Raw genomic sequence first — 27,737 nt, 5'->3', positions numbered from 1 at the left:
TGGGAAATAAAGGAACTGGATACGAAGTTTCACTATAGTTTAGAGAGTATACAAACTGGTTTTATTTGTGTTTGAGTCCTGCCATTGATGCAAATTCTAAATTTACTCTAATGTGACAAAAAATTCCAGATATGTGGCAATTAGGAGACCAACTTCTATTTCTCTAGAAAAAGCCAAATGAAAAATAAGGGCTCCATTTGAACTCATAGGATGCTCTAAACACCTCAGGTTAGAATATATTCCTAAACTCAATCAGCGTTAAGACTTTACCAGAAACTGAAAATACTAGGGGAGTTCAAATGCCTGCACACAGGTCTATGGCGGCCACACGCATTCAAATGCCTGCACACAGGTCTATGGCTGCCATACGCATTTAGCTCCAAGGAGAACTTCCCCTCCAAGATGGGTAAAAAGCCTCAAAGGGTTTCAAGTAAGGTTCAACATCCTAGAACTAATGAAAATATTGCCATTAACCCTTATCCATATGGAGTCCCAAACGAATTTTATGTATGTTCCAGTAGAGGTCAGTCATCTCAGTCATTCAACAAATATTTACGGAATGCTCTCCATTTGCCAGGCATCAGAAAGAGCAGAAGAAACTTTCTTTCGATTATAGCCCAGCACAAGTTAATTCTTAAGAACAATCAGCCCAAAGAGAGCAAAGTGAACACACTACTGGAACAGCAGAGACGCAGGGCTGGTGCTTAGGTCTACATACCTCAGGTAATGATTTTCTTTGGGATGCATTAGGTTGGGAATGATCCTAAAATTCTTCCATTATCTTGGCAGGCACAAGGGGCAGAAAGAACACTGGGAGCCATTTGCAAATAAGCATCTGTATGGTAACATATGATTTTAATTTAAACCCTTGGAAAAGGACAAGACAAACAGCTAGACTAACTTCTGGACTCGAAACCTGAGAAAACAGTCCATAGGGGCAGCCAGGACCACTGCAGGACAAAAATGATTTTCACTGGGAGAGGCAATGACATTCTAAGTGCATAGTCTGTGGTGCCTAAAGACACACCAATTAGTAGAGCAACTTCACTAAGGTATCTCAAAACAAAACAAAAAACCTAGCGGAGCTGAAAAAGATACAAAGAAAGACAAGTTATATGAGAGCAGTGATAAGGCACTTCCATAGAGGGTTAACTAGAAAGCAAAGAGTTCAATTGTTTCTATGGACAAATCTGAGCAGATTCCACCCAAGCTTCTTCTCTCTGTTCATATAAAACCCATACTTTCCTGAAAAACCTTCCCAAGGTCACTTCTTCCAGACCAGCTACAGTGCTACCTTCCCATCCTCTCAGTAGTCTCATACTTGCACTTATGTAATGGTTGCACCATACTTGCTCAAACTTGCTAGCCCACTGCTCTACAATTGTTCCCCTGGGCTTCTTACATCCTTAATGCTTGGATTTGGGTTGGGGGTACAAGTACCCCAAATTCTAACTAAACTGAAATGAATTAAAAATGATAAAATCTTCTCCAAACTAAAAGTGGTTCCAAACAGTAACGATGTCAATACTCTCCAAACTGACATACAGATTTAAAGCAGTTTTATCAAAATCCTAGAGAATATTTTTCTGTATATACAGACAAGATGAGTCTAAAATTCATATGGAAAAGCAAAGGAACTAGAGTAACAATTTTGAAAAAGAATAATTAAGTAGGAGGAATTAGTCTACTCAATTTTGAAAACTTACCATAAGCTGCAGTAATCAAGACTGTACAATACTGGAGAAAGGACAGACAAATAAATCAATGGAATAAAATAGAGAAACAGAAGTAGATGTATACAAATATGCCCAACTGATTTTTTGACAAAACTTTAAAAGTAATTCTACTGATGAAGGACAGCCTTTTTGGAAATATTAGGTTGGCCGAAAACATCCTATGGAAAAACCCAAACGAACTTTTTGGCCAAACCAATAAGTGGGTTGGAGGAATCAGACATCCACAGGTATCAACAACACCTAGACCTCAATGTAAATGAAACATTTAGGAAAAAAAAAAAAAACTGGAGAAAATCTTCAGGATCTATGGCTCAACAAAGAGTTCCTAGACTTGAGATCAAAAGCACAATTATTTTCCATTAAAGAAAAAATTGATAAATTGGACTCAAACATATTTTAAAAGTTTTGCTCTATTAGAAGAGGAAAAGGCAAGCTATAGAGTGAGAGAAAACGTATGCAAATGACATAGCTGACGAAGAGCTAGGATTTAAAGTACACAAAGAACTCTCAAAACACTAAATTAGTAAAGAATCCAATTAGAATCTAGGCAAAAGATGTGAAGAGACAACAGTTCACTCAAGAAGATATATGCAGGTGACAAATAAGCACAGGAAAAAAATGGTAAATATTATAAGCCAGTAGAAAAAAACACAAATTAAAATTACAGTGATGTAATTACCATATGCCCATTAGAACAGCTAGAATTGAAAACAGCAGCAACCCTGATAGCTGGTGATAATACAAAGAAACTGGGTCATTCATACATTGCTGGTGAGAATGTAAAATGGTACAGCCACTCCAAAAACAGCTGGCTGTTTCTAGAAAAGCTAAATATGTAACTACCATACAACCCAGCAATTGCATTTCTGGGCATTTATCCCAAAGAAATAGACTTACGTTCACACAAAAACCTGTACATAAATGTTCATAGCAGCTTTGTTTGAATAACCAAAAACTAGAAGTAACCCAGATATCTTTCGATGGGTGAATGGCTAAACAAACCTGACATTCATAGCATGTAAATTCAGCAATAAAAGGGAACAAAGTACTGATACACAGAACAACCACAAAAGGATGAATTCCCAGAGAATTAAGACAATTCCCAAAGGTTATATACTATGCGATTCCATCTGTATAACATTCTTGAAATGACAAAATTATAGAAATGGAGAACAGATTAGTGGTTGCCAGGGTTAAGGAGGATGTAGGAGGAAACGGATATGAGAGAAACATGAAGAATCCTGGTGGTGATGGCAACATTCTGTAGCTTGACCATATCTATGTCAACAGCCTGGTTGTGAGATTGTATTATAGTATCACAAGCCATTAACATGAGGAAAACTGGGTAAAAGACACCCAGGATCACTACGAAGTATGTCTTACAATTGGATGTGAATCTACCATTAACTCAAACTAGTAAGTTTAACTTTTTTTAATCCTTTTAAGAAGCATGAAGAATAAAATAGAATGAGCATAAATTCAACTCAAAATTCTAAAATATGAAATTTAGGAAACACCTTTTATAATAATATACTGTATACTATTTAAAAAGATAATCTATTTTATTTATATTATTTATTTTATATATTTATTTTATATACTTTATCTATTTTACTTATCTATTATACTTATATATATTTAAGGAGAGTGTGAGAAAATTCATGGATCGCGCATGACAGGTCTTTATGAGAATTAGAATTGCTCAGGATCCATCTCTAGCCTCGGAGACTGGGAGAGTAGAAAGCAGTCCTAATATACCTAGAATTAAAGTCCAGAAAACCCACTGTTCTGAGCCTGTCTAGCCAATCCTCTTTTTGCCCTGGTGCCTCAACAACTGATGGCAAGACTCCCAATAGGTTAACGGAAGCCACGACTTCCTGGTGTCCAAAGGAATTGCTGGCTGGCAGTTTGGACTTTCTGGAAATGCAATCTCTTATTCAGGTCACTAAGAGATCATTTCCTATTTTAAAAGTCACAGGACACAAGTTGGAAACAACCTGAAAGAAAAACCTTCCTTTCATTCTTTATATTTTCAAATAAGGCTAAAGCCTCCGAGGTCCTACAACTCACTTGGACCTCCTTGACTCCATCACATAACAAGCATACAGTTTCTCACAGGAAATATTGGTAAAATGACCTAAATTTACTCCTTCTTACCAGAACCACAAGTTGTGAATGCAAACATTTCACTGAGTTAGATCAGCCTTCTATTACCAGGGGCATTAGCAAAGGGACCTACCCACATGCGTCTACCACACCATGGGCAAGTTCCTCTATAGAATGGCAGAGCTGTTTCCTAGAACATCATTTAAAAAGAACAGAAATGAATTCTGATCATTCCTCAGCTACCCTTAACTTATTAATAAAACATTCTGCCAGCTTTAGTTGTGTAAGCTGTCTGGACGTTATTAGTTCAGGTAGAGTCCAAGCCAATGATTTTAAAGGCTCCAAAGGCCTCAAAAACCCTCATGAATCCGTGTCCTCCCCCTCACTTCACTCTCATCCACAAAGTACTTGGGGATTTTGTCCAGTGAACAAGCACCACAAACAGACCCAAACCTCCTCAAAGATTACCACGCACAAGTCTTGGACTTCAGCCTCTACCCTAATCTGGCCCACAGGACCTTACCACTGCACTCCTCACACCTCGCTACCAGCTTGAAAGCTATTAGAACCACGGCTTTTCCCTCTGATCTTATTAACCTCGTTTCTCCACATCTCGGGATTTCTACTTGACTAAATCATTAGCAGCTCACACTATCATTGAAGACCTTTCCAGCTGGATATCCAGTTTGCCACCTGACTGTACTTTCTCCCCCGTATGGAGTGGTGTGTTAGTGGCTGGTCAAAGGATCAATCTGAGGGATGCTTCTACTCCCAGCTTGCTATGTAGTCTCCTTTCCCACCCGAGGCTCTCACTCCTCAGAGGCAGCCTGGAGATCGTTCCCCAAAGTGCTGCCAACTGAGCACTCTGCCTCCTCCTACTCCTCCAGCTCAAGTGCTCCTGATACATGGAATTAACCTCTTGTTGCTTGGAGAACACACATTCAAAACCAAGCTGAGATCAAGAAAGAACATTCTACCCTTTGTTGTTCACCTGAAACTCTCACAACATTGTTAATCAGCTATACCTCAATACAAAATAAAAAGTTAAAAAAACAGCAAAAAACAAACAAACAAAAAAAGAACATGCTATACTCATTGCAATAAGCAAATGAGCCCCAGTCCACAGGAGAATTTCTATCCCAACCTACAACTGTCTGTATTTACTCCTGGGTTGGGAAGATCTCCTGGAGAAGGAAACGGCAACCCACTCCAGTACTCTTGCCTGGAGAATACCACGGACGGAGGAGCCTGGTAGGCTACAGTGCATGGGGATGCAAAGAGTCGGACACGACTGAGCGGCTTCACTTTCACTTTGTCTCCACTTGGTTTCCACCAGAAGCAAATTCTGAGACAATAACTCAAATGTCAGTGGCTTCTTTTAGAAGTAATTTCAGGAAACACTGGGAAAGTGAGACAGGTAATGGAAGGAAACTAATGAAGTACATTCTCAAGCCTGTTCCTACATGGGCAGCTTGGGCTCCATCCCACTAGGGAACTTTAGAAGACAGTGCATAACACACCTCACAGTTAAGCAAAATGAGAGGCAAGCAAGTATGGGCATTAATCCAACACTTTCCATTTGTCACTGGTTAAAAGGTGCTTCTAATTAATCCCCTTAGCCTTTCCAGCTTGCCATTCATGCTCCCTGGCCAGAAAAATGTTACAGAGCTCTAAAGGCAGAGTTGTTTGTGTAACCCATGAATGCCAAGGTATGTGAGTGGGCACCAAGAAGGTCTGCTGCCCTGCACTATTGGCCCCATTCTGTTAGTTGGTTCATGAGAACCACAGTTAAACGTTGGGACCCTTAATAGGTAACAGGATCTTGATCATGCTCAAGTCTCTACTTGCAATCGACAAAAGAGAATGCACTTATTCCACAATGCATGCATGCATGCTACATTGCTTCAGTTGTGTCTGACTCTGCGACCCTATGGACTATAGCCCATCAAGCTCCTCTGTCCATGAGATTCTCCAGGCAAGAATACTGAAGTAGGTTGCCATGCCCTTCTCCAGGGGATCTTCCCGACCCAAGGATCGAACCTGTGTCTCTTACATCTCCTGCATTGGCAGGTGGGTTCTTTATCACTAGCACCACCTGGGAAGCTCACAACATTCCATAATACTCTCAAAACCAGGCCAAAACCAGAACATGCTGTAAGGGAAGTGTATTTTCTCACCAGAAACTGGACGTGGAAAAGGAACCTAAGATTTTTGCCTTGGTAATGGTCAAGATGTTGAGGGGCTGTTTATATAGATATGAACTTCATTTTTTAACAACCAATGACTCACCTCCTTCCCAACCCCCACATTTCCCCTAATTCACTGCTGAGCACCCACATTTAAAAACAAAAACAACAGAATATGCCAGCAAAGTCTCTGAATAATGAACTGTGGATATTTCCTTGGCATCATGGAATGAACAAAGTGGTAAAATTCTAAAAGGCAAAATATGTTTGTGCTTCATGATAAATCATCCCCAATAAACTGCCATGATGACTCCTAACACTGTCCTCTTGCAAAAGGCAGGGGTCTCAAGTTGTCAAAAGTGTTTAATCAGATTCCTGCTTCAGTGCCACAAGGAAGAATGCCTAGTTTCCTTGAGTCAAAAATGCTCATTAAACGATCATGTCATTGAGTATCTTTTATGGTATTTACATTGGAGAGACAAAGATAAATAAAATGACACCTACACAGAAGGAGGCCACAATCTTTATATTATTCATAGTAACTATGTCCCACAGGTAATTTCCCTATAAACAGTGAAGAAGGGAAATGGGAGGCCAGACTGAGGAGAGCCATTCCAAGTATTTTGGGCAGAGCAGAGAAGGCAGATGTTCTAGTGAAAAAAAAAAAAAATGTATTGCAGGCAAGAGAAAAGCCAAAAGCAAATTTAGGAGAAAATAGGGCATAACCACATAAAATAATATTATATATAATGACATGTTATACTCACTGGATCTGGAGCCACAGGAAGGAGCTATCTGACCAGATGGGCAAGTGCACATATTTGGCCTCGAACAAAATCCATCCCCACAGGAATGCCGGCAAATGGCTATGAATAAAACCAGAGGTCTGTTAGCACATGGCTTCAGAGCACGGTGATTCACAGGGCCCCAGTCCTCAGGTGAGGAAACTTGGACTATCAAGTTCCTTGATAACTTTGCTATCATGACCTGTGTGACCTTAGGCTTCAGGTCTATTCATTTATAAAACAAACCTGTTGGACTAAATAGAATCTAAGACTGGGAAGCTCTCTTATCTGTACGAGCAGCTCTCTAGCCTCTCTTTACTTATTCCACAGCTCACAACCTGTCAATAAGCCCAGGACAGTCTATAAAAGGAAAACAAAACAAGAAAAAAAATCCTGCATTGTTGTTGTTTAGTTGCTCAGTCGTGGTCCAACTTTTTGTGACCCCATGGACTGTAGTCCGCCAGGTTCCTCGGCCCATGCGATCTCCCAGGCAAGAATACTGGAGTGGGTTGCCATTTCCTCCTCTCTCTCTCTCTCTCTCTCTCATATATGTATGTATGTATGTACACACACACAAAAAAACACATATATATTTGTGTTTTATATATATACACACATATATATTGTGTATATTTGTATATATATTCCTGCATATACATACACACACATATATATGTTGTTCAGTAGCTAAGTAGTGTCCAACTCTTTGTGAGCCCATGAACTGTAGCCTGCCAGCCTTCTCTGTCCATGGGATTTCCCAAACAAGAATACTGGAGTGGGTTCGTTTCCTCCTCCAGGGGATCTTCCCAACCCAGGGATCAAACCTGCTTCTCCTGTGTCTCTTGCGTTGGCAGGATTCCTTGCCACTGAGCCACCAGAGAAGCCGATATAGATATGTATGTATGTATGTATGTATATATGTGTGTGTGTGTATATATGTGTGCATGTATATATGTGTGTGTGTATATATGTGTGCATGTATATATGTGTGTGTGTATATATGTGTGCATGTATATATGTGTGTATGTATGGGGGCTTTCTGTAGCCCAGTGGGTAAAGAATCTGCCTGCCGTGCAGGAATCCACCCACGATGTAGGAGACCTGGGTTCGATTCCTGGGTCCGGAAGATTTCCCTGGAGAAGGAAATGGCAACCTACTACAGTACTCTTGCCTGGAAAATCCCATGGACAGAGGAGCCTGGTGGGCTACAGTCCATGGGGTCGCAAGAGTCAAACATGACTTAGTGACTAAGACACATACACATTGTTTTTACACTAACTTAGAGTTAGTGATATAAAACTTGTAGCAGTATTCTTGGTAGCCTATTTTATTGTAAATGCTTAAAATTTCATAATCTTTATAAAAAATTTCATGCCTGGCTCAGACTCCTTCCTGGTTCAGATCCTGCCAGCTGAGAACATCTGATCTACAGAACAACTTGTATCCTACACATTTAGTCCTGTTGTGAACCACATCGACAGTCTGAGAAGAGAAGTGTGAATCCACTTAATAGTACTGATTCTACACTCAGGAAGCCATTAACATCTTCAAGCCACCCAGAGACTAATATCATCCTGGTACCAAATGCTCTGCTAACTGGACTGAAGAGTAAGTTCAAACGGCAAATGGTTTACACTTAATCAAAAGACCAAGATTTGGTCACTACTCTTTTATACTCATAGACTTGATTCTTCCCATCAAACTCCTGCACAAACTTGCAAGAAGTAAATGAAATATGCAAGGCCAAAAATAATGCCCTTGATAGAAAGTGCATCAAAACGTCAGAAGAGCCCTAGGATGGAGATTGAAAACTATTGAGAAATAAGCTTTCAAAAGGCTCTACACACATTTGTTTAAATACCTGAAGGTGGCATTTCTCAGGGATTCCACAAAACACTAGTGAAAGGGTGTTGTTGTCAAGTTCATTTAGAAAACTCCAAAACCCATTACATCCCTCTCTCAGTCAGTTTTGGTTTTGACATAAACCACAAGGTGCCAAAGGAATAAGTTTTTTTAGTCAAAATCAGGAACTGGAAAGGAAATTAACTTTTTCAGGTCACCAAGAGAATGCAGATTGAAATAATCTCTTCTTCTCCACGGACCATTTTTGGCCAAATGAGAAGGGGGGTGACATGATTCCTTAATGGCTTCTCAGCTCTAAATTTCCCTATTATACTAATGGATTTTTCCAAAAACTGAAAATTATTTCACAGCTGTGATGACTATAGAAGTTCATGGAGGACCAATGCCATAACTAATCTGACTTAGTATCTCCATTAAACATCACCTTGTCTGGCATGAGGCTTGTCACACAATATTTGTGGGATATGAGAATCTGAGCTTTGCCACAGAAGCAGAATCAATACAGGAATCTCTGGTACCATCAGAGTTCCTCCTCCAGTCTTTTCACTCATTTTCGTATGATGCTCTATCTGCTTCCTCCCCTCTTTGTCTAACAGTTAGGTTTCCTTTTAGCATCCATCACCCAAATTCAACATGCAAGGTTTGGTAGGCTTGTAGGTGGCCAACACAGAAATTACAATAAGGAAGGCAGCAATGATAAACTTAAAAAAAAAAAAAACATCAAAGTGATGACATAATCTACACAGCCAGGAATAATGGATGCAATGACCTGAAACCTTAATCAAAGAATCCCTGTGGCTCTATTCCCTCTATCTCAGAAATATTCTAAAGGAAGTCACTGAATTAAAGTATTAACAGTGGCTTGCCTGAGTTACTATATTCCCAAGCTGGATTCAGAGGAAGTAGGAAAATCTTAGAGCTGGAAGGCTCTGCTATAAACATATTAATGGTATGTAGTTACACAGGACAGAATACGAAGAATCACCATGCAACCAAAACAAAAGAAAATGATGAAAAATAATAGATTGCCTATTACTTACGGACAATACACTGATTTCCCCCAGGTAAAGTCTTCCATCCAGGGCAGCAGTAAGCATTATAACGTGATCCACAGACATTGGGTCTGAAATAAAAACAAACAAAAAAATTCAATCATGATAACTCCATTTTTTTTTTTCAAAAAAGAATACGTGACTAAATTAAAGGAAAAAATTCCCAAGTTATTAGAACAGTATGAATCTTTGCAGACAAGAACAGTAAGCTCATGGGACTCAATGCTGGCTTAGTAGTTTGGTACATTTTAACATAATGATACCAATAAAGATATGCTTAATATCACCAATGTACACAGAGCATCAGGAAAATAAAAACCATAGAAACAAAACACAGTTCTATCACAATGCACAGATATAAAAATTTATGGTTTTATACAAGTCTAGTTTGAACAATACATTTACCAATCTAGTTAAGAAAAGTCATCATAAAGTCTACTGAATGTGAGGTCTTATACTTTTACTCATTGAAGTTGTGTGTAATTTTTTCCTATGGCCAATCTACCCTCTAAAATATGACCAAATTCTTCCTTTCACCAGAATTACAGGAATGCAAACTCCGACATTAGCCAGAAAAAAAAAATAAAAGCCAAAACATGTAAATATTTCTTCAGCCGAAGTCTGGAAGCATAGTTGATACCAACAGTTACAGGAAAATAAAGTCCATGTCACTCTGGATTTCTTGTTTACAGACAGTTCATCACATGTTTTGGAACAAAGCCACACATTTAGGATCCCGATGATCCATATTTAACACTTTAAGGGAACAACTGGGTAAAGATTTAGCAAATTTTACACTGGAAACTAAGGCAGAGGATATAATACAGACACCCAGAAGAAACCATTCATTCTGCCACATCTGCGAGCCTAAACATTGACGCCAGTTCTTCAAGGTGAGGGGCTGATAAGGCAGACCAAAGGTTTTACAATTGATTTCACAAAACAGCAGCTATCCCAAGCCTTGCTGGTATAAATACTATAGTCCCATAAGTAAAAGCCTTTAAAAACGATTGCAGAGCTAAAATACTTTTTCTGTTGGGGGGGTACTCACATATTCTCACTATATTTGCACAGAACCCTCCTGTATTCTCCCTGAACTCACCACTGTAACAAAATGCAGGATTGGAAAATGAGCTCAAGTCTTTGCCCTGTCCTGAACTCCCTTTATAGCCCCAGAGAACCTGGAACATCCTATAGGAAAAAATGCATACTTCAGACCAACTGATGCTGACATCAGAAAGAGAAAGAAGAAGGATGGAGGAGCCAAGGAGAGGGCCCCATATACATACTTAGCCAGGGTAGGATTAGCCAGGGTAAAATAGCCAGGGCTATTCCAACGCTAGACAGATAATTATTGGATAGAGGCTTAATATGTGCCTGGTATTGGGAACTTTCTGAGCCTTAGTTTATTTCTCTACAATTGGGATAATGGAATGTGTCCACATCAAATGTGTGTGTATCAGATGAAATAATGAACATGCCGCTGCTGCTAAGTCACTTCAGTCGCGTCCAACTCTGTGTGACTCCATAAACGGCAGCCCACCAGGTTCCCCCATCCCTGGGATTCTAAAGGCAAGAACACTGGAGTGGGTTGCCATTTCCTTCTCCAATGCATGAAAGTGAAAAGTGAAAGGGAAGCCGCTCAGTTGTGTCTGACTCTTAGTGACCCCATGGAGTGCAGCCTACCAGGCTCCTCCATCCATGGGATTTTCTAGGCAAGAGTACTGGAGTGGGGTGCCATTGCCTTCTCCTAATGAACATGAGAAGCTTATAAATGAAAAGGACAATGAAAACACATAGCAGCAGCAGCATGGTGGTGGAATTATCTTCTGATCTAAATTAGCTATTCAGCCAAAGGAACCAAAAGAGATTAAGGAAGACAGAAACTTTGCTGGGAATTCCAAGCCAAATGCTGTCCATGCTCTGTCCCTCCTGTGACAAAGTAGTGCCCTAAACTTCAGTTCGGAGTGCCCAGAACTTCCCAGGGCAACTCATAATCTTGGAAAAGGGAGTGAGAGGAAGAGATAGGACAGACAGCTGGGGCAAGAGAACACCAAAACGTCATAAAAGTTCTCTCAATCTAAAATGATAATCCAGGCCAAAGTCAACCACCTCAAACCTTCCCCACCAACAGCTCCATTGGATCCAATGCAACTCCAAACCAAACCCTGGAAGAGCTTCAGAGAATCCCTGAGCCTTGTGTAGGGTATCCTGTACTCAGAGTAACTGTGTTTTTCAAACAAAATCCAGGACACATTGTCTGACAAAAATGAGTGTATTTATGGAGTAAACACATACAACAGGGTTTAAAAAAAAAAGGTAGGTAAAAAAGAGTACAAAATCAGCCCTACAAAGCAAGATATTCAAAAGATTTCCCAAGGTATTTGAAAAATCACAGTAATAGACATTCTTTATTGTTCCTTCAATGTTTAGAATCAACCTACAGACAAAACATGGAAGACATTGCAATTTACAATGGTTACAAAACAAAAGGTAAATGTCTTAAACCATCATGTGTCATAAATCAAGATACAAGTTGGAAAGAAAAGTGTGGAGAGAAATAAAGCAATTGATTCAGGAAATAGAGGTTTAAGAACCTAATTTTTTAAAATACCAATAACTAAAAGTCATTCAATAATTATTTTAAAAATGGGAAAGAGAAGAGAGAGTAAAAGTATAGACCCAAGTGAGCTATGTCCCCATCTTTCACGGCAAGAAGCCAATATATACTGTTTAAATGTAGACACAGAAGTACAAACACAGTACATGGTGTCAAGAGGATGAATATGAGAAGAAATAAAAACAGAAATGGTTAAAACTGGTTGCCTCGGGAGATGGAGATCTGGGGAAATAGAAAGTTCTTTAGCTTTCTCAATGAATACCCATCTATAACTATTCATTTGAAAAATATGTCCTGTTATACTTTGATCATCATCTTTTATTTAAAACAACAATTTTTACTTTAAAAGCATGAACTTCTTATCTCATAAACAGACTACTTCCTGCTTCATTAGAATGAAGCATTCATAGCTCCCTTTCATTAATTATCACATTTTCATTTCTTAAAATTCTATATAATGTTGGATTATGATTTGTTTTCATGCTCTGACTTTTTGGAGTTTAATAACTTTGTCCTTTTTAATAGGTAATATATTATTTAACTTCAACCAATATCACCAAATGACAATTGCTTTGTCTTATTGCCATTTGTTCTTCAACAACACTGAACACTACTATGTCTTGTGGCTTAACACAAAGTATTAGAAAGATATAAGTTTTCTCCTCTGCTGACTTTGGTCTTGAGAACTGCAAACTAACTGGATGGCACTTATTCTACTTACACACACACAGGGAAAAAAAAAAAAAGAAAAACAGGTTTAATTCTAGAAATGAATGTCTTATTTAAGTTGGAAAGCACTAAGATATTTGAAGTCTAAAGTAGACATGTTGGATTATTTCCATTCTAAAAGATTTTACTCTCAGGTTTAAGCACAAAAAATCATTAATAAAGGAGACATCATTAATGAAGTTACTTTCTTGTGTAAATAAAAGTGTAGCATTCAAACGTCTTCCTTTGTGCTTCATCAGATATACCGACCAACCCATCATTTAAAAAAGAGTCAGAGTTAGAGCTCCATGCAAGTGGCAGTTAGCATTCAGCAAATTAAAGGTAAAATTCAAAAAGAAAAGATATACCGTGCTAAAGATACATTATTTCATCTTCATAGAAACTCTCTGAGCTAAATTCTATTATTACTATTTTAACAGTAAGGAAACTATGTCTTAGGAAGGGTAAACAAGCTAGCTAGCTAAAGTCCCATAGCTTAGAAATAAAGAATGGGGATTTGAACCCAGGAAATCTTATTTTAGAGCACACTGTCTTAAGGCAAAGATGTATTTAGGTAATAAGATGATATCCACTGAGCAGCATTGATGGTGGCATAGATTAAAAATATCACAAAATGTCCATCAACTGACCAAAGACAAACATAAACTGTTTTACCTGATTCTTAATAGTTGATGGTGGGAAGGATATGCTTCTATTCCACTTTACTGCTATACAGTACATTTTTTCAATTACTCTTTATAACTTTTCTTACCAGTTGCTCTGAATGTTAGCCCTGCAACAACCCAACTCCAGTCACTCTAGGGGAGGGGCGAGCCTCGGCAGGCTGGATATTTGGATCCAGTTCAGACACAGCTCTAAGAGATTGTGTGGGCTAGCTAAAGGCCCTCTCAATGGAGCAAACAGCTGGGCTCTACCACGTTTGACCACGTCATTGCCAGAATTGGCCTCTGTGTGAGATGTCTGCAGTGTGTCCACATTCCTAAGCCAGAGCCCACTTCTGTGAGTCTGGCCTCTTACAGCCAGGATAGCCTTTCTGTTTCCTATCCCAAATGCAAAGTCTTTTTCAGACAAGACTGGGGTAATAAAAACAAATCCAAGGGACTCTTATTTTATATGCATGAGTTTCTCAGTTGTGAAGTGATAAAACTTTGGACAAACAGAATAATAAGCATTAAGTAAAAGTTAATGATAAGGACCCTGCTGGCATCTTTGACCTTCAGGGGAAAAAGTTATCATTTAGTCCTCTTGAGCATAAGTATGGAGAGGTATCAAAAAGCATATGCCACCACGTGACAAAAGGTGCCCATGTAACACACCTCAAGGTAGACATCCTAATAGTCCAGTTTCAGAGTTTAAAAATAATTACAATTTTATAAAAAATGAGATGAAAAAACTATAATATGCAAATGAGCTATATATACTGTGGCACCACACATCATTATTTTATGAGTACTTTGACAAATTTTAGCCAGGTAAAAAGAAAAACTATCTGTGCTATCTCATAAATGACTCCACTGCTTCAGTAAACTTTGCAACTGCTCCGCCCTTATTTTATTTATTTTATTCTGGCTCTCTTCTTAGCCGAAGCCAGAGGTCACAGCAGTGATCTGAATACTACACGTGACCATTCCAACCCGTCTGCCAGTCACAACAAATCGAGTAATGAAACTTCAAACCCCAGCACTGAAATTGGCTTCCATGGCCTCCTCAGGCATCAGCCAGGCTCTCCAGACCCAGGGACGTATTTCTGGATTGTCTGGATCAACACTGGCTGGGACACAGACAATCTTGGCTTTCTCGTTGGAAGACTTAAGCCAGTCAGCCAACCTCTCTAACCTACCACACACAATTTTTCTGAATGAAAATGATTTCAAAAGGAACAGGAAGATGAACCATTGTTATTCTGGCTGCCAGGAGCTTTATCCTCTTCTTGCTTTCTCCCAGCTCTGTTAGATTAGTAGCTCCATTATGCTCACCTCCAAAGCCAGTGTCTGTTTCTCAAGGCTTCCCTCCCTTCGCTTCTTTTCCCTCCTTCCTTCCCCTCTCCCTCTCTCCCTCTCTCTCTCTCTCTCTCTCTCTGTTTCTACTCTCAGGGCCTCTAGGATGAAATGGTCTGTTATTACCTCCAACAGTCAGAGGATGAGATGGTTGGATGGCATCACTGACTCAATGGACATGAGTTTGAGCAAATTCCAAGAGACAGGAGAAAATGAAGGACAGGAAAGCCTGGTGTGCTGCAGTCCACGGGGTCACAAAGACTTAGCAACTGAACAACAACAGCAACAAGGTATCCAAGATCACATAACTCATCGTCTGGTATAGCCAGTAAATTCACTGCTGAGCACACAGTAAGGCATGTGACTAACTGCCTTGTCTACAAGACGATTGTAGACAAGCACAAAGCAATTTAACCATATTCAGTGAGACTCTACGGCCCTGTTAGATAAGAAATAAAAGTGGCTTCCCTGGTGGCTCAGACGGTAAAGCGTCTGCCTACAATGCGGGAGGCCCGGGTTTGATTTCTGGGTCGGAAAGATCCCCTGGAGAAGGAAATGGCAATCCACTCCAGCACTCTCGCCTGGAAAATCCCATGGACAGAGGAGCCTGAGAGGGTACAGTCCATGCGGTTGCAGAGTCGGATATGACTGAGCGACCACTTTCACTTTCAAGAGAAGCATACTTAACACCAAGATCAAGGTTTCTAATACCATTCTCCAATAAAAGGAGAATGACTGACTTCTCCTGACATGGCTGACTCGAGGACTAGGCAAGAAGTGCACAAGGTGAGTCTGGAGTATCACGTGGCGATAGAAAGTACAAGGTAATTGCCAAACAAAGAAACAGAACTCACAATGATGAACATATGTTAGGGATACAGGAGCCAAATGAAGAGCTCCCAGTGGCCAAAGCTAGAAACATTTAAGTAGCAGAATAACAAAAGTAGCATTGGATTATAACCCAAAGTACAAAATAAATGTCTATGAGTCAAGATTGATAAATAAATGATTGAATAAATAAAGGCAAGAAAAGAGCAAAGTCTCTTGTGCTAATAAATTCCAAATAATTTATGTAGATACTCTGCCTTCAAAAGGGTGAAGCATAACTCACTACTCCTTAAGCATTTCCCAAGAAATCCTAATTGACGGATAATCTACAAAATTCCTGACCAAGAGTCCTCAAAACTACCACGGTCATCACAAACAAGGAAATTCTGAGAAACTGTCACATCCTAAGAAGATATGAAAACTAAATGTAATGTGGCATCCTGGATGCGATTTTGAACATTAAAAAGGACATTCAGTTGAAAAATTAATTAATCTGAATAAAAAATGGACGTTAACAAAAATGTATCGATATTGGTTCGGTTAATTGTCATAAACGTATCAAACTAGTATAGGAGGCTAACAGCAGAGAAATTTGTGTCCAGGGTTTATAGGAGCTCTTGATATTATCCTCTTGTTGTTTTTTTTTTCTTGTAAATCTAAAACTGTTCTAAAATTTATTAGAACTTTTGAAGTTTATTTAAAAGTAAAAGAACAATAATATTGTTACCATGCAATTATAAATAAACTGTTACATTCCCTCAAAGGTGACTAAGAAAAGAGTCTTTGCTCTTGAAAGAAGACAGACAAGCATGCAAAGCAAGCCAATATGATAGGTAAGACACAGACATCTGGGTCTGCCTGAGGAGCTAAGGAAGCTCAGAACAAGAGCACTTAGCCTCATCACCTGAGGTGAGCTTGGAAGGGGACTGTCTGAGTTATGACTTGATGTTTCCCAGTTGCTAAGAGGGGTCACTAGTTTTATTTCATCCCACTGTTGAAATTGCTCTCAAATCCTCTAACCCCATTAGTGAATCCCTTGTCCAAATCCTAGTGTTTCACTGTTGGATTAATACCACATTCCTTTTTCCTGGCTTCCTGGTTCCTCTCTGCTCCATCAGGACAATGTAGCTAAGCGGCTTCTTTTTTAAATTAACTTTTATTGGAGCACAGCTGCTTTACCATATTCTGTTAGTTTCTGCTATGCAGCAGTTGGACTTCCTTCCCATTTAGGTCACCACACAGCATTGTCTAGAGTTTCCTGAGCTATACAGTAGGTTCTCGTTAGTTGCTAAGCATCTTTTCATATTCACCATGCCTAATTCTATTCTCCTGGGATTCAGAGATAGACCTTTAATCACCATAAAATGTTATATATCTCACTATTAGCTTCAGATACCTTTCAGCGCCATCAACTTCTACACTCCTGCTCTGCTCCTCCTCTTCAGGGACTCAGCTGTCACTCATGTACAAGCCCCCTCCCCCAACACACACACACACACACACACACACACACACACACACACACACACACACAACCTTAAAGCATCTGCCTGCAACGTGGGACACCCGGGTTCGATCCCTGGGTTGGGAAGATCTCCTGGAGAAGGAAATGGCAACCCACTCCCATACTCTTGCCTGGAGAATCCCATGGACAGAGGAGCCTGGTAGGCTACAGTCCATGGGGTTGCAAAGAGTCGGACACGAGTGAGCGACTTCACTTTCACTTTCTTTTCTATCTTTGTGTTTAGTGTATAATTCCATCTCCCCTCATAAGACTAATCTCTTTTCCTTGATTAATCCCATCATGTTTCAACCTACCAACACAATTCCAAACATACTTCTCAAAAACCCACATATGTTATACTGCAATTATATACTTTAAATAATTTTATGTACAGATTCTCATCTGTGAAACCCACCCATAGGCCCTCTGATCCCAGTCTAACAGTTCTTCAAACAGAGAAACAATGCTTGTTATGCCAGGAATATCTTGGAGTCTGTTCAGAATCACACAAGATAACACTGACTAAATGCCTTGGTAAGTACAAATCATAATTAACAAAGATTAATATCACCTCTTTGGTGTCATAAATAGGCTAGCTGTAAATGAGGCCAACATAGAAAAGTGTCTCATAGTGAGAACTAATTCTTATAAATTAATCTATTTAAGAGAAGAATATTCCATGCCTATTTAAATGGTTGTGTGTGTGTGTTAGTCGCTCAGTCGTGCCCGACTCTTTGCGACCCCATGGACTGCAATCCACCAGGTTCCTCTGTCCATGAGATTTTCTAGGCAAGGATACTGGAGTGGGTTGCCATTTCCTTCTCCAGGGGATCTTCCCAACCCAGGGATCGAACTTGGGTCTCCTGCACTGCAGGCAGATTCTTTACCGACTGAGCTACAAGGGAAGCCCCATTTAAATGGTTATAGACAGTTAAATGGGCTTCCCTAGTGGTTCAGATAATAAAGAATCTGCCTGGAATGCGGGAGACCTGAGTTTGATCGCTGGGTTGGGAAGATCCCCTGGAGAAGGGAATGACAACCCAGTCCAGTATTCTTGCCTGGAGAATTCCATGGACAGAGGAGCCTGGCAGGCTAAGTCTGTGCGGTTTCAAAGAGTCGAACAAAACTGAGTGACTAACACTTCAGTTTAGTTCAGTTCAATTCAGTCGCTCAGTCGTGTCTGACCCTTTGCGACCCCATGAAACGCAGCACGCCAGGCCTCCCTGTCCATCACCAACTCCCGGAGGCCACTCAGACTCACATCCATCGAGTCCGTGATGCCATCCAGCCATCTCATCCTCTGTCGTCCCCTTCTCCTCCTGCCCCCAATCCCTCCCAGCATCAGAGTCTTTTCCAATGAGTCAATTCTTCACATGAGGTGGCCAAAATACTGGAGTTTCAGCTTTAGCATCATTTCTTCCAAAGAAATCCCAGGGCTGATCTCCTTCAGAATGGACCGGTTCGATCTCCTTGCAGTCCAAGGGACTCTCAAGAGTCTTCTCCAACACCACAGTTCAAAACCATCAATTCTTTAGTGCTCAGCTTTCTTCACAGTCCAACTCTCACATCCATACATGACTACTGGAAAAACCATAGCCTTGACTAGACGGACCTTTGTTGGCAAAGTAATGTCTCTGCTTTTGAATATGCTATCTAGGTTGGTCATAACTTTTCTTCCAAGGAGTAAGCGTCTTTTAATTTCATGGCTGCAGTCACCATCTGCAGTGATTTTGGAGCCCAAAAAAATAAAGTCTGCCACTGTTTCCACTGTTTCCCCATCTATTTCCCATGAAGTGATGGAACCAGATCCCATGATCTTAGTTTTCTGAATGTTGAGCTTTAAGCCAACTTTTTCACTCTCCTCTTTTACTTTCATCAAGAGGCTTTTTAGTTCCTCTTCACTTTCTGCCATAAGAGTGATGTCATCTGCATATCTGAGGTTACTGATATTTCTCCTGGCAATCTTGATTCCAGCTTGTGCTTCTTCCAGCCCAGCATTTCTCATGATGTACTCTGCATATAAGTTACTAACACTTGCAGACAGTTAAATAGTAATGCATAACGGTTTCACGGCTTGGCCATTTTGCTGGTGTTCTGATCATTAATTTATTCTAATCAGTGAAGTTTAACTCAAGGATCAGTATATTTCCTTTGAGAAAATATAACATAAATGTAGAGAAAACACTCATATATAAATATCTGATTCTACTTATTTCTTCAGCAAAAGAAAACCATAAATCCGAAAAGTGACTCGTCTCAGCAAAAGTTTGAAGTGTACTTTCTCATGGAAGATTGTTGTGTCTGATCAAAGTCACTGACGGGGCCAGCATTTGTGGTCAATTCCTCAAGACGAGCATCACAGAACTCAGCAGGAAGCTTGGAGAGGTTCCTCTGGATGCACTGCTACAACGGAGGCTTTTCCCTCCCTAATCTGTTTGCATCAGCAGCACAGAGAGGATGAGGCTTCCACAGTTTCATTTTATGTACACCCTAAGTTGTGTTTTGTGGAAATTTTGTGTTGATCCAAAGCAATAGCCCAAGAACCTGAAAGCCAAAGAATTTAGGTTGCCATATCAAGGACACACATACAGACACACACAGAGACACACAGACAAACACACACACACACACACACCTTCAGCATTTCTCAGCTAAGGAAACCAAGTTGCTAAGGCAGTTCTCCAAACCTGGGAGATCATTTTGGAGTGGCAGCCAATTTAAATCCTTTTGCAATCTTTTATAGGTGACTGAAATGGGAAAACCACTAAACCATTCAGGTATGACCTAAATCAAATCCCTTACAATTATGCAGTGGAAGTGACAAATAGGTTCAAGGGATTAGATCTCATAGACTGCCTGAAGAACTATAGACGGAGGTTCCAGACATTGTACAGGGGCCAGTGATCAAGACCATCCCTAAGGGAAAAAAAAAATGCAAAAAGGCAAAATGGTTGTCTGAGGGGGCCTTACAAATAGCTGAGAAAAGAAGAGAAGCTAAAGGCAAAGGAGAAAAGGAAAGATATAAACACCTGAATGCAGAGTTCCAAAGAACAGTAAGGAGAGATAAGAAAGCCTTCCTCAGTGATCAATGCAAAGAGATAGAGGAAAAAACAACAGAATGGGAAAGACTAGAGATTTCTTCAAGAAAATTAGCAATACCAAAGGAATATTTCATGAAAAGATGGACACAATAAGGACAGAAATGGTATGGACCTAATGGTACGAAAGCAGAAGATATTAAGAAGAGGTGGTAAGAATACACAGAAAAACTATACAAAAAAGATCTTAATGACCCAGATAACCATGATGGTGTGATCACTCACCTAGAACCAGACATCCTAGAATGAGAAGTCAAGTGGGCCTTAGGAAGCATCACCACGAACAAAGCTAGTGGAGGTGATGGAATTCCAGTTGAGCTATTTCAAATCCTAAAAGATGATGCTGTGAAAGTGGTACACTCAATTTGCCAACAAATTTGGAAAACTCAGCAGTGGCCACAGGACTGGAAAGGGTCAATTTTCATTCGAAACCCAAAGAAAGGCAATGCCAAAGAATGTTCAAACTGCCACACAATTGCACTCATCTCACACGGTGGCAAAGTAACCCCCCAAATTCTAAGCCAGGCTTGAACAGTACGTAAACTGAGAACTTGCAGATGTTCAAGCTGGATTTTGAAAAGGCAGAGGAATGAGAGATCAAATTGCCAACACCCGTTGGATCATCAAAAAAGCAAGAGAATTTCAGAAAAACATCTACTTCTGCTTCATAGACTACACCAAAGCTTTTGACTATATGGATCACAACAAACTGTGGAAAATTCTTAAAGAGATGGGAATACCAGACCACCTGACCTGCCTCCTGGAAAATCTGTATGCAGGTCAAGAAGAAACAGATACAACTGCACATGGAAAAACAGACTGGTTCCAAATCAGGAAAGGAGTATGTCAAGGCTGTATATTATCACCCTGCTTATTTAACTTATATGCAGAGTATATCATGTGAAATACTAGACTGGATGAAGCACAAGCTGGAATCAAGATTGCTGGGAGAAATATCAATAACCTCAGATACGCAGATGACACCACTAAAGTGGCAGAAAGTGAAGAGGAACTAAAGAGCCTCTTGATGAAAGTGAAAGAGAAGAGTGAAAAAGTTGGCTTAAAACTTGACATTCAGAAAACTAAGATCATGGGATCTGGTTCCATCACTTCATGGCAAATAGATGAGGAAACAATGGAAACAGTGAGAGATTTAATTTTGGGGGGCTCCAAAATCACTGCAGATGGTGACTACAGCCATGAAATTAAAAGTTGCTCTTTGGAAGAAAAGCTATGACAAACCTAGACAGCATATTAAAAAGCAGAGACATTACGCTGCCAACAAAGGTCCATCTAGTCAAAGCTTGGTTTTTCCAGTAGTCATACCTGGATGTGAGACTTGGACTATAAAGAAAGCTGAGCACTAAAGTATTGATGCTTTTGAACTGTGGTTTTGGAGAAGACTCTTGAAAGTCCCTTGGACTTCAAGGAGATCCAACCAGTCAATCCTAAAGGAAATCAGTCCTGAGTGTTCAATGGAAGGACTGATACTGATGCTTAAACTCCAATACTTCGACCACCTGACATGGAGAGCTGACTCACTGGAAAAGACCCTGATGCTAGGAAAGACTGAGGGCAGGAGGAGAAGGGGATGACAGAGGATGAGATGTTTGGATGGCATCACCGTCTCAATGGACATGAATTTGAGTGAGTTCCAGGAGTTGGTGATGGACAGGGAACCCTGGCATGCTGTGCAGTCTATGGGGTCACAAAGAGTTTGACATGACTACACTGAGACCTGAACTGGAACATGTAAAAGTCTGTGCTTTGGGGGGAAAAAAGTTTTAAAAGAGGGAGAATTTAAAGCCACAGGGTGCACTGGAATAGGAAACCAGACATTGACCCATGAAAACCAGAAGCACACGGATGTGTGCGGCAAGTCCTGCTCCTACTGACCACACAGGGCACTTTCTACGTCTAGAACTGTGGATTACACAATACTGGGAACACACACGTCTGCACAGTTCACTAAACCACCCGTGTGAGCCCCGTCAAACTTCTAAAGGTAATGGTTTGACTAGCCTTCTGTTATGGTAAACTTGCACTAAACCTACTTCTCTCCATGGCAAGGGATCTGCATCTTGCCCGCTGGCATCACACTACTGGTTGTGAGTATAAAAGGAACTCCCATCTAAACATGGGGAGAGGTGTATTTGTTTATGAAGTTGAAATTACTATTCAACCTATAAGGATGAGGAGGGGTTTCTTCAAAAGAGGAAAAAAATAAAAAACAAACAACAACAAAAATGTGCCTCATAATTGCATCTCTCCGGCCTTTACAAGGATTTAACCAATGGTATCACATAAACGCATCGTGCTTCTGAAGAACTGTTTCCCAGAACCCAGCAATCCCTTGGATTTACCCATGAGTTCAAGACGAGCGTGGTTATTTTCTTAGACTGGGATATTTGCTCCATTTACCCAAGCCAAAGCCACACTGTACTTTTCTAAAGGGTGGGCAAAATTCTAGAAATGATTGAAATGCAAACAAGTAAGGTAAGCAGGTGATCCAGAACAGGCAGGCCCAGGATGGTCCTGTGGAATTCACCACTCCCAAGGGCCAACTGGTCCCTTCCCACCTCTTTACCACCCACAGAAGAAATAAGGGATCGAAACCACGATTCTCACCACTTCCCAGAAGTTCTCAAACAGAGAGCTCTGTCCAAGGAGATAATATCTTCTGAATGTCCTGGCAGCCCCAGGAAAAGACAGGAAAGCCAGCCAATGGGATCAGGCTGAGGGGAAAGAATGGTGTCCTTCAGCAGCCGGGAGGGCAGAGTGATTCAACTCTCCAGTTCTGAGGACTGGCAGCTCCCAGCTGACAAACAGGTAGGGTTCCAAAATGTCATTTCTATATTGGTATTTAGAACTTGGACAGGCTTTTCCAATAGAAACAATGTTAATAGGTGGTGGTTTGGTACCCGGGCTAGTCAAATAGCAGTCTCTCGGCCACATTATCAGCTAAATGGGCTATTGTAGGCTGGTCTGGGAACCTGACCACAGACTTAAAATGTTGTTTCTATGGGAAAACACATTCCACGGCAGGCAACCAGAGGGAAACTTGGCCACTCAAACCCATGGTCCCTGCAGCTCCAGCCAGCTGCCCAGTGAGCTGTGAGCACCAACCACCTTAAACTCAGGCTACTCCACGCAATCCTGAGAGGGCAGCCAGGCTGGAAGGCTGCCCAGCCCCAGGCCCAGGCCCACCCCCAACCCCCAGCAGGAGCCCATTAGGGCCAGTATGGGATATCCCTAAGCCCATAAATCAGTAACTTAAAAACCGAGGAGTGATTGGATATTCTAATTCTCAATGTACCTGCATTATTTTACAAAGCAGAAGATCCCAGCAACTATGATGTAAAATCAGGACCCGGTGCTAGTTCACAGACCAAAGGTTAGAAAGAGTGGCTTCCAAATGAAGCAAGGAAACAGGTCATTTTTGAATGCTATTTGGTGGCTTTGCTCTTATACTCAGGTTATTTGAGCATTTCAGACTTCCTGGAACTGAGTAATTACCCTCTCTTTTATATAGAATGTGAACCCTTTAAAGACAGAAAGTGCAGATTTATCTATACAGCCCTAGCACCTAGCACAATACCTGCATCTTAAATGGTAAATGAAGGCTTAGGATTTCACATGTACTTTCAACTAAGAAACCTAAGTTAGAATTTTGTCAGAGTGGTAAGAATGTAATTTGACAAAACGATAAACGTGTTTCTAAGGAACCAAATAATAAAATAAAGGAATGAAAAACACAATTTCTAATAAGAAATCAATGTTTCCATCTACTTTTTAATTTTAAAAAATTAAAATGAAAAATCAAATAACAAAAGACCCACATAAATGGAATTCATGGAGTATGACAGTAAAATTTTTCCTTCTTTCAGATGGATCATTTGAAAATACTTTACAGCTTCAAAAGCTTTGAAGGGCTTGTATCTCAAACTCTATTTCATAAGAGTCAACAGGCAATGGATCTTTTAAAATCATTTTTATACTGACTCTTATCATCAGAACAGACACAAGAGTGTTGCTAAGGAACCAAAAAAAAAAAAAAAAGGGAAAATATATCATTGACAGAGTTTGTTTCTAAAAGAAGTCAGTTAATGGCATGCTGTGGTTGAGATTATTTCATAGAAATTAACAATTCATAAATTAGGAATCAAGAACTTGACAATTTGTTTTTTTAACTTTGTAATTTAAGCAAGTTGTAAGCATTTACTTCTAAAAAATTAGTTATCTGGAAGTTTTTTGAATAAAAATAGGCTAATTAAAATTTAAGGGAATTTGATTGAATCTTGAATTTATCTAGTCCGTATGAAGTCGCAATGTAGAATAAAAATAATAATGAACAACTTATAGAGAGCTTTGTAATTTACAAAATGATTGTGTGACTCTTCCCTTAAATTCTATCAAGAATATGATCTGCTGTGCTCATTTCCAGATGAGGAAACTGAAATTCAGAGAAGTGAAGTAATAGTTCAAAGGCTACCCAATGGAAACATGTCATAAATCACTAATTAAAAAGCAAAAGAATTTATTAATAAAACATTCCAAGGCTAGTACTAAAGATTTTAGATTAGAGATTAGAAAGATGTTTCCATAAATACCCCAGAGAGAATGTGTTCCTTTAAATAATCTCATTTGCGTATAACTTTTTTGTGTGCTCTTTTCTTTTCTGAGGTCAGCAGAACCAAAAATTTTAAGACACACCTCACAAAGTATACCAGAAAAGAAAAGCAATGATAAAAAAAAAAAAAAAAAAGAAAAGCAATGATAAAAGGAACACATCTTGGGAATATTCACTCCTACAGACCAGTACTTTTGTTTCTGAAAGTTTCTACATGGTGAATATCCTGCCCTGGTCACCCTGGTTAAAAAAAACACAAAATCTCTCAGCTCTTAACATGTTCAGTGTTTAGGGGAGTGGGTAAGTGGAGAGCAATGTAGAGACTCAAAATGCAGATAATTTAACCCCTACTCCTAGCTGCCATTGGAATGTGCTTTGTGTATATGCTGAACATGGGTACGTCCTGTCTTTTTTTTTAAATTTAATTTAATTTTATTTTTTAATTATTATTATTTTTTTATTTTTTTAATTTTAAAATCTTTATTTCTTACATGCGTTCCCAAACATGAACCCCCCTCCCACCTCCCTCCCCATAACATCTCTGTGGGTCATCCCCATGCACCAGCCCCAAGCATGCTTTGAAAAGCAGCTTCAAGCAAAATTATCGGGTCATGCAGGCAACTATCTGACCCATCTTAGGAAGACAATAAGCTGCACAAAGGCCAGGGTGATATTCCAAATGATATTCTAAAAAACCCTCCAGATTCACGTCTCTATGACCTAATTCAGAGGCTGCCGGCACACTGTCCATCACACAGAGAAAGTGGCAACTTCCATCCCAAACACCAGCACAGCTCTGCCCTGAAATCCAATCTAAAAGATCTCCTGCTCAGCCAGAGTGATGCCAGCACTGTGCTCTCAATACTTTGTGGGCTCTGAGGAAGGTGACGGTCTTCGTATTTCATCACTGAGAAGAATGGGCGCTAAATACTGGGCAATGCTTCCACATAGTGACAACCTCTGAGAAGGAACTGACGCTGGCACGCCACCCATTCTACCTCCTTACCTAGTAAAAGTAAGAATCGGTTGCTCAGATGTGTCCAGCTCTTTGCAACCCCATGGACTGTAGCCTGCTAGGCTCCTCTTCCAGGGAATTCTCCAGCAAGAATACTGGAGTGGGTGGCCATTTCCTTCTCCAGGGGATCTTCCCGACCCAGGGATCGAACCCCGGGTTTCCTGCACTGCAAGCAGATTCTTTACACTCTGAGCCACCAGGGAAGCGGTTTCCAAATCCCCTCTGTAGCAGCTCCCAATGACAAAGCTTCTGTTCCTAAGAAGTCTACCAGTTTCCCAGGGAGTTTGATACCAGGCAGTAGAAATATGTCAGACCTCAAAGAACGGCATGCATCTTTCACTGACACGAAACACAGGAAGTACAACTTATATGTTAGCACGAGCACACGTGCACACACACAATCCCCCACAAACACTCAGAATGAAGCCATGGGGGCAGTTCTTATCCCTGCATAACTTTCCCAAGGGGATTTGGATAGACCAGTGTTTTACAGAATGTTTCATTTGAATCACTAAAGCTATATTAGTTCCTATTTCTTTTTGATTGTTTTTCCAAGTTTTACTGAGATGTAATTGACATATGTCCCAGACAGCACTAGTGGTAAAGAACCCTCCTGCCAATGCAAGACATAAGAGATGCGGGTTCAGTCCCTGGGTCAGGAAGATCCTCTGGAGGAGGGCATGGCTACCCACTCCAGTATTCTTGCCTGGGAAATCCAATGGACAGAAGAGCCTGGTGGGCTACAGTCCATGGGGTCACAAAGAGTTAGGCATGACTGAAGCGACTAAGTTTACTAATTGAGGCATGACTGAAGTGACTAAGTTTACTAATTGAGGCATGACTGAAGCGACTAAGTTTACTAATTGATACACAGCACTGTATAAGCTTAAGGTGCTTAATTATATGACTTAAATGGTAAAATGATTACTACAATATGTATAATTAAAAGTGCTTATTTCTTAAATAAAAAGAGTGTTCCTGGAAAAGCAATAAAAGAAATGAGGGTAAAAAAATTCACTTGTGAATGTTAAAATATCTGTAAACGTCTTCTTCTATCCACTCATAGTTCAAAATCTCACCAACCTTTTATAACCCCTTGCCTGAAATTCCTACTGTAAACAAAAATGATACATCGAGAGTCTCGTCTTCACTTACACAAAAAAATCATGGGCCGAGGGGAAAGGAATGGGCCCCTGCAGAATTATATCTTTCCTTGTTTGCCCTCTCAAATGCTTGGTTCCTTCTCTGTAAATTTTCCACAGTGTTAGACCTCATCACTGCTATGCCTCAGCACTAGATATTAAATAATTCTTCCACAACCCTTGAAGTCATGGATCAGTTTAGACAAGTGTGGAAAAAGCATGTCTGGCAGCATTGCAGACGTCGCTGGGTGTGAGGCATTGAGTATAAGTTCAAAATGAGACATAAAACTCTCCAGTGCTAATAAACAAAGAAGAAATGACAGAATTCAAATATTCCCATTCTCCTAGCCTAATAAATTAATGGACCCAGACAACGATCATCAATGGCAGCTAACATTACAAAAAGAGAGGCTGGCAGACAAGAAGACACCTTTGAATGGAAGTAC

General features: G+C 40.2%; 1 protein-coding gene across 1 annotated transcript in view; it reads right to left on the bottom strand.

Annotated features, from left to right (window-relative positions):
• FBN1 (fibrillin 1) overlaps nt 1-27,737 on the bottom strand; it is a 274,972-nt gene that overhangs the window by 229,752 nt on the left and 17,483 nt on the right. Inside the window, exons 3-4 of the mRNA XM_069596613.1 lie at nt 9,717-9,799; nt 6,796-6,894 (exon numbers count right to left, since the gene is read on the bottom strand). Of these exons, the coding sequence (XP_069452714.1) occupies nt 6,796-6,894; nt 9,717-9,799 (182 nt within the window). The remainder of the gene's footprint in view (nt 1-6,795; nt 6,895-9,716; nt 9,800-27,737) is intronic.

The sequence above is a fragment of the Ovis canadensis genome, chromosome 7 (genome assembly GCF_042477335.2).
Source record: "Ovis canadensis isolate MfBH-ARS-UI-01 breed Bighorn chromosome 7, ARS-UI_OviCan_v2, whole genome shotgun sequence".
NCBI classification, from domain to species: domain Eukaryota; kingdom Metazoa; phylum Chordata; class Mammalia; order Artiodactyla; family Bovidae; genus Ovis; species Ovis canadensis.
This window is presented reverse-complemented; position numbering and strand designations above follow the sequence as displayed.